The sequence below is a fragment of the Podarcis gaigeae genome (genome assembly GCF_964106915.1).
Source record: "Podarcis gaigeae genome assembly, chromosome: 2".
NCBI lineage: Eukaryota > Metazoa > Chordata > Lepidosauria > Squamata > Lacertidae > Podarcis > Podarcis gaigeae.
The window spans coordinates 52,930,162-52,940,378 of record NC_139679.1 but is presented as its reverse complement, the minus strand read 5'-3'; the positions used below and the strand labels follow the sequence as shown (position 1 = coordinate 52,940,378).

At 43.0% G+C, this 10,217-nt stretch overlaps 1 protein-coding gene across 1 annotated transcript; it reads right to left on the bottom strand.

Moving 5' to 3' along the window:
* Nucleotides 1-2,059: 2,059 nt before the first annotated feature.
* Nucleotides 2,060-9,703, bottom strand: RPL26L1 (ribosomal protein L26 like 1). Its single transcript, XM_083726118.1, has 4 exons — nucleotides 9,579-9,703; nucleotides 8,210-8,382; nucleotides 6,857-6,997; nucleotides 2,060-2,233 (listed from the first exon to the last, which is right to left on the bottom strand). Exons 2-4 carry the CDS (start codon nucleotides 8,375-8,377, stop codon nucleotides 2,105-2,107), a joined length of 438 nt encoding a protein of 145 aa, XP_083582244.1. The 5' UTR covers nucleotides 8,378-8,382; nucleotides 9,579-9,703; the 3' UTR covers nucleotides 2,060-2,104.
* Nucleotides 9,704-10,217: the final 514 nt, after the last annotated feature.

Genomic DNA, 10,217 nt, shown 5'->3' with positions numbered 1-10,217 from the left:
CTCCCGCAGCGTGAGGGGACGGCGCACGCGAGGAGGCTCTCCCTCCTTTTCCCCGCCCACTTTGAGCAGCGAGCGAATCCGGATGCGAGCGTCGGTTGCGCATGCGCGCTCTCGGCGGCCTGCTGTACCCGTGAAAGCTCCCCCCACCCTACGCTCTCTCTCTACGAACTACGTTCCTTTCGGAGCTGCGCCCGCCCGTGTCCTTATCCTGCGTCGCCTCCCACACGCGGGCGGGGTTCTCCACAGCCTCAGCAAAGCGCTTTGCCTCCCTCTCTCCCCAGTGCTGTGCCTTGTTATCACCCATGCCTAGCGCCACTTCGTTCGTTGCAAGGTCGCTCAAGTTTAACACTACCACTTAAACAAATCTGCTTCGAAGACTTACTGCTTTTAAATGAATCTCAGAATTGTCGAGTCGAAAGGGATCCCAAGAGTAATCTACTCAAACCCCCTGCAGTGCAGGAATCACAAAGAATCCCTGACAGATGGCCATCCAACCTATTTAAAAAGAGGAATCCACCACCTTCCGATTCCGTTCCACAGTCAAACAGCTTGTCCTAATGCTTAGTCAGAATCTCCTTTCTTATAATTTGAATTCCTTCAAACTTGTGACAGCCCTTTAGATATTTGAATATGGCTATCATCATAGCATTTCTAAGTCTCTTCTCCAGGCTAAACATAACTCCCAAGAAGTTGATTTTCATTCTTAGGGTTTGTCTTAATTTGCAATTTATTTCATTGGGTCATTGTGGATTTTAGTTAGTAGGACAGTTTATCAATTTTTGCCCTACTATGTCCAATTTACAAAATGATGCAATCCTCACCCCTCAAATTAAAAACCCAAGTATTTAGCTTTCTTGTCCAGGTGCATCATTTTGGTTTCACTTTTCCTAGTTTTAGGATTTTTTTAGGCAGTGCAAATAATGGCAATAGAATCCCCAATGTCTGGTTACCAGAGGTATTTGCTGGCTCAAAGGCCCTTCTGTGAACACAAGGCACCAATTGGATTGCATGCTGGAATTCTCCTGACACCCCCTTAACCTTCTATCATGTGTTGCTACAAGGTTTTCACTGAGCTATCCACCACAACCAAGATAATTCTCTAGCTAACTGCAGCTAGTAGAGCCTTCAACATGTAAGTGAAGGGGTTGTGGTTTTGCTGCTGTTGTTCCAGTATGTGTCAGTTTATGCTTACTTATACTGAATTTCATTTGCCATTTTGCTGCCCATTCACTCTGGTTGGCTGGAAAGTTGTTTGGTATCCTGAATCACTTGGTATTCTCCCAAAACTTACAGCTCAACACCAACTCCAATCATATATGAATAATTTATAAAGTGGGGGATCACACTGCTTCTCATTGTTATGAAAACTATCAATTTATTCCTCCCCATTGTTTCCTGCTGTTTAACCAAGAGGTTCCATGCAACCATTGTTTTTACTTGAGAACCTTTGTTATAAGCCTTCTTTACACCCTCCAGGGCCAGGCCTACTGACAAATGATTTTTAAAGGTAACAATACTTTTAATTTATATAACTGAATACCTATTATAATCTGTCTCAAGCATGCAGATCCCTTCCTCAATAAGACCAGTTTTTCTATATGCTTAATAACTCTAATAGACACCATTTAATTCAGAATTGCTGCTGGGCCAAAAAGCCTGTAATTTATTAGCTTCTCCCTAAACTGAACCATTAGACTCTGCGTGAGTGTTCCTGCTTTTTTATTGTAGTGGTAAGCTGTATTCTTTTTAAAATAATCCCTTTTTGCATTTAATTGGACTTAGAGCTTGCATGTGACCACAGCTATTTAATTGTTTCAGATGTTCTTAATGAGAAATATGATTCAGGCATAACTATCCGTTCAACATTTTCTGCAGCGAATACATCTACTTTTAGAGGCAAGATCAAAACAGATGCTGAGTAAAACTTGAATTCCCTGCCAAGGAAAATCTGCTAGATATCTTGTTCCGTAATTCCTGCTGGCAGAGGAAGGCCAGTTCTTACCTAATGCTGTTGCTGTCTCTGTCTTATGTTAAGATACAAAATGAGAACACTTGCAGGTTAGATTTTATTGAAACTTTAATGGGTTTCACAAAAGAGTCCATTTTACTCCTGCATCTTCTCAATTGTTTCCTCCTTGTACTTTCCTTTCTCTTTGCCAACTTGGCGAGACTTTGCTTTACGTTCCAATATTTTCTTACGATCCTTGTCCAGCTTTAGTTTTGTAATCACCACCTAGGGAGTCAAAAGAAACATTTTATTAAAATATTTATACCCCATCTTTCTGCTCAAAAAACTTGTCAATACAACTCAGAGAACAAAAACAAAGCAAGTATGAAAAATAAAACTTTCCCCCCAAATCTATCAAGTCTACAGTAGAACAACTCAAGAACAAAAATAAATAACCAGCCAGTGTCTTCAGAGAGGGAATTTCACAAACAGGACACCAGCACAGCAAAGTCTCTCTTCTGAGTGCTTTGATTTGTAACTAACTAGAAAACAGGGACTGTTAAATGAAAATTGCTGAATGGCATTAACAACCTAGCTACCATACATTAATTCCACTCCCAAGTGGCAAGTGTGATCCTTAAAGGAAATGCAACCTATTCCAAAGAGGCCAAACACCACTTCTCTTGTTCATGGAACCACCCTATACGACTCAATTTATTAGTCCTTAGCCAGACCATTACTGACACCAGACACTTGGGCAGAATGTTCACTGTCACTCCTGAATTTGATGGAAAGGAGAAAAGGGTTGAATAATTTCAGTATTATGACAACTCATGCAAAGTTTTGACAGTCACAATGCGCATCTGAAACTCAATTAATGTCACTTGGGAGTTTGAAAGTGGACTGGGGGAACCCATAAGCACTTCCAAAGTTACAATTTGGAACAGTCACTCCAGCTCCAAACTCAAGCAAAGGACTGGGCCTTTTGTTTGTCATATTATGCTTGAAACATCTAAAGAACCACAACAAAACTCAGAATTATGCACTATGGTTATTATAAAACAAAGAACATGGCTTAAAAATGAAATCTCCTGAGCACTGAAGCAAAGCAACAACATTAAGAAGAAATGTTGGTTTTTAAAGGCAATTGTACTAAATAGGGAGCAAGCCAATTATCTGGTGATATCAGCATTAGGCTCCCAGGAATATCTGACCAAAAAGGCAGTCAGTAGACAGTATGTGACCAACCAGTGTAACAATGTACAACCAATAATCAGCAAAACCGTCAGGAAATAAAGGTTAATTTAGCAGAGGCCCAAACAATCCCTGAAAAATGAACCACCTTCTGTCTGAGAGCACATCCATCACAAGCATCCCATTCTCAAGCTGCAGAAGCCGGAATTTATCCAAGCAACAGTAACGTAATGGCCTCAGGTAACATTTGGTTATTATGCACGAATACCCTAATTGGTGCTCGGGATTAGCTTCATCCCACCACTCAGATGCAGATGATATTTTTCCATCTAATTTGATTAGAGTAATAAAACTGCAGTACTGATACCTAAGCAGTAAAAACAGTAGCAAGCATTGTTTCTGGTCTAATGACCCAGTATAAAAGTTCTGATAGTTCATCCTCAAGTGTCTACAAATTGGAGGTATGCAAGTACTGCTTATCCTTACTTGATATGGGCAATTTTAATAGTATTTTGAGGTATTCTCAGAAAAAATACAGGCTTCTTCCAATAATTTTCCAACTTGGTGGTAGTTCCTCCACCACCTCCAGCTTTCTAGTCTGACAGTATCATGGGCCAGGCTCATCAAGCTGCATGGTGGAGGGAGATGGAAGAGAGGAGGGAAAATGGCAGCCAAGAGGATTTGCTTCAGAGTATGTTTGAACTCTCTACTTCCTAAAAATTATAGGAACTCTAACAATTATTCATTTTTATTCCTTCTACTAGATGAGTCACAGAGTTTGGGGCTTTAATCTCAAAGGGTTTTTTCCTTCTCTCCCCCACACTGTCCAACCTTGCAACCTGGTAAATTTGCAAATGTGGAAAGAAGGAAGTGGAGGGAAACTGAAAAATGGGTGGGCTGGTCTGAGTTTTATGACAGAGGCCAAATTTCAGAACTAGGAGAGCTCATTTAATAGCTTCTGTATTACTGGGTAGAAGGCAATATTCATGCGAGAAAACATCTGGAAGACTTACCTACTTCACTTTACAGCATGAAAGAATACCAGCACACAGTAACAGGGCACTAATGTCAGCTTTCTGCTATGTACTAGTCTCAGTTTAAATTTTCTCAAAATAAATCCTACTCTTACTGGCATAACATACATAGAGTTAATCTTGTGCCAAGATACAATATATGGTGGCTGCTTTGAGTAAGGCCTGCAAAGGATAACATAACACATTTGTAACCCACCTAAGCTAGGCCCAATGTCACTCAACTGAGCTTCCCAGTCCCTAGCCCACTGGCTCACTATACCACAACAACTTGTATGTAAATTGTAGCAAGGCCTTAAAACTTCATTCAACATGATGTTGCCAAGGGAACAATGCACATATGTCTCACTTTTTTCCTTATTAATTCCCCCCCAAAGTAGTTCACCAAGGCATGATAAACATGCCAACTTTTTCTTGGAAGAAAATTAATTTCATGCCTGACAAGCATAATGATACACCCCACAAGCCTTGGTCACCACCATATTTCTGACAACAAAACTGATTTCACATTCCAAAAGTGGAATGCAGACAATAAGCATGACAATGTCCTCACTGTCTGTATTTTCCCCATGTATTTGGGGGAACGAAAGCAGCTCTTCACTAACTCTCCATCAAGGAAAGGAAGAAAGGCAGATTTCCAAGGTACACACTGCCCATGTAACGAAGTGTTTTAGATGTCAAAATCAGCACTTCAAATTATGGCAACAGAAACCAGTAAAATCCCTGCACCACTGATATAAATGTGTAGATGATAGCTACTGATTTTATCAAAGCACCATGGCCAAGGCCATCAGTGCCCTTCCAGGCAATATGGCCTTCCAACAATCACTCTCTCCAATCTTGTCTGAATTCAATGCTATAACAGACCCAACAGCATCCAGTCTCTCATCATGGAATCTGAATGAGATGAAAAAAGTGAACTTCTTTAATGCCATTGCTATGGAAGAACAAGCATTGGCACAATGATGGCACAATTTGCACTTTCCCAAATCTTAGGGAAAATGGAATCAATCAGTTAAAATATTCCAGGAACAGCGTTTCTGGAGTGAGTTCATGCAGTCCCTGCCCACACAAGAATCAGGAGGTATTCTGTCATGCAGAAACAGAGCAGACTAGACTGGATTGTGTTACTGCTATGGAAGTTCTGCTTTTGCCCCGATGCACCTCCTCCTCATCGGCACTACTCTTTGGAGCAATCAACAATCCCAACCAGTAAATATTGAGAAAGCACAGCAATTACCCGGAGTTTCAAGAGGAACAGTTAACATGCTTTTATTTGTTCTAAACATGTTCAACATATTAACAAGAGCAAACTTGAAGAGCCAGAAAGTCTTAAGTTCCAAAACTTCCACACAACCCCCAATCAGCACTGCTAGAAGTTCAAAACCAATCTGCTGAAGCTGGTTTTCATCCTACACTACTTGTGTCTTTCCTGGTTTAGCATATACTAGACAGTCCTTGATATATGCCTGCTTTATATTATGCCTCTGGATATGCTCTAATAAGCTTTATTAATCTGACTGAAATTTATACTTTCTATAATTAGTTATCAAAATTCTACTATCCCAGTAACTTTGTAAAGTTTGTAACTTAGGCTAGGTCAGATGCCTTATTCTCTCAATTATGATTTTCTATTTTTTCATAACGCTAAAGACGTCAACATTATAATCACTAAATGAAGTACAGTTGTACCTTGGAAGTTGAACAGAATCTGTTCCGCAAGTCCATTCGACTTCCAAAACGTTTGAAAACCAAAGCACAGCTTCTGATTGAGTGCAGGAACCTCCTGCGGCCAATTGGAAGCCGCAGAAACCCTGATGGATGTTAAGCTTCCAAAAATAGTTCACAAACCGGAACAGTCACTTCAGGATTTGCGACATTCAGGAGCCAAAACGTTCAGGAACTAAACTGTTCAACTTCCAAGGTATGACTGTATATATTAAGAGCTGTAAAGTGACAGCTACTTTTCTATGGATTACATTCTTTAACCACCACATATGAAAGTTTTAGTTTGTTGAAAAAGATCCTTGGATTGTTCCAAGTTTTGGTCTGCTGACGTGCCTCTTTTTCTTGATGATCATGCATGCTGTTGGGGAAACCAGAGTGTTCTGATTGCAGAACTACCGTATTTTTCGCCCTATAGGGCGCACCTAGTTGGGGGGGGGGGAAATAAAGCAAAAAAATTATCCCCCCCCCAGGTGCGGGGGAAGCCCGAGCTTCCCCTGACCCCTGAACAAGCTGCTATCCGCAAGCCTGGGGAGCCCAGCAGGAACTCCCGCCGGGCTCCCCAGGCTTGCAGATATCTGCCCGAAGTCTGGGGTGTGCTGCTCAGCGCGCCCCAGGCTTTCAGATGCAGGCTGCTATCCGCAAGCCTAGGAAGCATGGTGGGAACTCCCGCCGGGCTCCCAGGGCTTGCGGATATCTTCCTGAAGCCTGGAGAACGAGAGGGTTCGGTGTGCACCGACCCCTCTCGCTCTCCAGACTTCAGCGAAAGCCTGCATTCGCCCCATAGGATGCACACACATTTCCCCTTCATTTTTGGAGGGGGAAAAGTGCGTCCTATAGGGCGAAAAATACGGTAAGTAACGCCAGTTATCTACAGCTACCAGGATTGCACTCTATTTAACAGAATAATTCAAGAAACATGAGCATTTCACTTGCATACAATCTCAGCCAAGATTACCTTGCTAGGGTGAATGCCGACATGTACAGTTGTGCCATTGGCTTTCTCACGCTGTACACGTTCAATGTAGATGACATACTTCTTTCTGTATACCTGGACTACCTTGCCGATCTGCTGCCCTTTGTAATGACCCCGGACGACCTACAAATACAAAAAATATTTAACATTCTCAGGTATCATTGTTATACACGGTATCATAATCACCTTTCTACAGCAGAGAACTTCATGCACTAAGCATTGGATTAAATAAAGAGTAAAGACTTTCTCTTACACAGGCCAGGCAGGAAACTAGATTCAGGTACAATAAGACTGATACAATATTAAATATTTACTATGTTAAAAAGTTTTTATTGCAAGCACCCACAGTACATTGCTAATCTGAAAACTGTATTTGTTTTTTCACTCGAACAGAAATAAATCTGCACACCAAAAAAAGCACCATTTCCAGCCATTTGCTGGAAGGCAATCTTAAAACCTTCATTGACTTGCTTGTGCATTACTCCCAGTGTTCCAGCAATTCCTCCCATTCCTATGAGGATAAAGTTGTCGTAACTGACCTTCATCCCAAAGACAAGGAGACAGCTTGGACGATTAAGATGCCTTTCATGCTCTGCTCTTTTCCCATAGCACAATGCTACTATGTTAATTTTCTTCTCCTGAGGGTTCACTTCAGACCACAGTTCCAGATTGTAAAAACCAGACATTGGGATTGTACCATGGGAACACAGCCACCTTCCTCTTTCTGATGTTGGCTATCCCTCTTCCTGGTTGCAAGTAACAAGTCCACTATGACATCCAAATCTGGCAAACTACGGCTGGCACAATCAATGAATGCTAACAAATTCTAGTTTGAAGTTTGTTTGCATACCAGTTTCCAATTCTGGTTTTCACTAAGCACTGTTTGACCTATTTGGACATCACTACAAACCAGGAAAAAAGCGGTAGGAAGAGTGCAGAAATTTGTTTGCATGACATCACTCTTACACAATTTTAAGTGATTGAAATTAAAGGGCTTTGATAGTATGGCAATCAGCAAAACCACACTTGATCTGAAAGGCCACAGACACAATTGCTGTTTTTGCTTCCACACACTGGCATAAAACAGCTTCTTATGTGGGACAGCACCCACACATTGCATTAAAGGTGACCACCTAAAATTGCTGCTTGAGTGAATGGGGCCTGATCTCCATGCAGTTCAGAATTTGGTATTTGATGCATAAGGAAGCCCACAAAATGTTGCTTAGAAGTTGATTTCAAAACTAACCATTTACCTCGCTGACGTCTATTGCCTTTATTAGTTGAAAACAAAACCATTATTCTTCGCAGAAGAAATCAATAACTCAAAACACATACTTGGACTTCGTCATCCTTTCGGATAGGCATAGAACGGACATTGTATTTCTGCCTCAACTCCTTGGAAAGGGGAGAAGACATGATCTTCCTGCGAATGTGAGATGGCGCATTGAAGTGCCGTTTGCGGTTCTTGCTGCGGTCTGAGGTCACAAACGGATTGAACTTCATTTTGACTAGAGGAGGAAAAAAATATGCACAGTATTTAGCAAAAAAATGTAATAATTAGAAAGGAGCGCCCCCAAACTAAAAAACATGGTAGCAGCCAAGGTCTCAAAGATACTTTTGCACTTTGGCTATATCCTGAGAAAGTTAAGACAAGCAAGTCTGAGACATTTGGAGCTGTGAGCAGGGTTGTGAGCCTGACACTGGAATGTCAGGCTTACAAGACATATATAAAGCTCAGTTATAACTTGGACTTTATTAATGTCCTGTAAAATGTTTCTTTCACAGCACTGGAGTTATAAGCTTTCAGCGCAATATTTCTTAAGGCCCATATAATAATTTATTTGGTATAGCAGCATTCTGGCTTAGTCATTATTGACTATATTCTGGCCACGATAAATCAATGTCTGCTCTACTAATATATTCACGCTCATGCAATAAAAGTTCAAGTTGCTCAGCTGAACTGAAAACCAGCAGCAATGTGTTATTAGGAGAAATAATTCTTGCTATGTTCAGTGTGCATTATGCCCAAAAAAGTGTGCATAAGATTTTTAACGGTGGCAGCTACAACACTAAAATAATTGGGACAAGCAGCAGACTCCCAAGAGACGGGGATGGAGTAAAATTAAACATCTCAATACCCCAGTAAAACGCTGAGAGAACATAAGCAGTAGTATGGAAAGTCAGGCTCAAAGACACACACGGATCAGCAGTTAGGTAATTTGTGATCCTACAGACGTTGGATTCCAACTTCCATCAGCCTGACGCTGGGAGATGTGGCTCCGCGTTATGCGGAAGGGAAAGCATCCAGACACTCCAACTCCTACTACTGGATATAGGAAGCCGCGCAACAGATGAAAAGAAAGCACTCCAGCCGTCTGAGTCCCACGTCTACGTCCCCATAACCTGGGAATGCGCTCCAACGTCAGGCCTTCTATCCACTTTCTCCCTCCCATCCCCTCCTCAGACAGCACTTCCACCGGAGAGCATTATGGGGCGAAGCGCACCACTGTCAGGCATTCCCAGGCCCCAAACCGGCCACGGAAAGAGGTGAGCAGATCCGACGGAGAAACCGATTCCTCCCGCCTCAAATATATGAACCACCGCGACGCCCCCTCCACCCCGCATGCTCCCCGGTAAACTGCAACGGGGTCTCGGCCGTCAGTGGGCCGATGATAACAGATTACAATCCTCCTTCCATTCTTACCCGCTGCTGCCTCGGCTATGGCCGCCCGGAAAGAGAGGTTGATTCTACTTCCGCCGGTGCTGGTGAGACCTCAGCTCTCGCGAGAACGCCACCCGCTTCCGAGAAACGTCGACGGGACGGAAGCGCAGGAGGAGCGGCCAGCGCCCCCGCGCGCCCTTCGGAGGAAACTGCAGCAGGAGCTGATGTTGGGCGCTGCTTGGTTTGACTGCCGCGCCTCGAGCGAGCGGAGCTTTGCAGTCCGGAGAAGAAGCGAGGCGCGCGGAGGGAGAGCCTCAAGTCCGCTGCTGTAGGGAATGCGAAGGCTGTCCCGCTCCTGGGCTGGGCCCTCTTTCCGCCAGGGGACACAAAACTAGTGAGACCAGCGGATAAATGTCCCGCCAGCAGCGTGGCGTATTCGTATACGCTCTGCGCTCGCTTTGATTTCTAAACATTTTGTTCTCCTGCCATCTTTATACACTTTTAAAGGAGCCCCACACCTCGCCCGTGCTAGCTGTCCTCGCAGCTACGAGATGGCCAGATGCAAAAAGAGAACAAAAGCTCCTTCCCATTTAAGTAAGTCTGCAGGGAAGGGGATATTTCAGCCTCCGCAGCTTGCAATGAGAAAGTACACCTACTAGTGGTATTGCCTCTTCTGCACAA

Coding starts and splice junctions, on each gene's coding strand:
- RPL26L1 (XM_083726118.1), bottom strand. CDS start 8,377: ATGAAGTTCAATCCGTTTGTGACCTCAGACCGCAGCAAGAACCGCAAA. Junction 6,998..8,209: donor GAAAGGATGACGAAGTCCAA/GTATGTGTTTTG, acceptor TTGTATTTGTAG/GTCGTCCGGGGTCATTACAA. Junction 2,234..6,856: donor TCGGCATTCACCCTAGCAAG/GTAATCTTGGCT, acceptor TTGACTCCCTAG/GTGGTGATTACAAAACTAAA.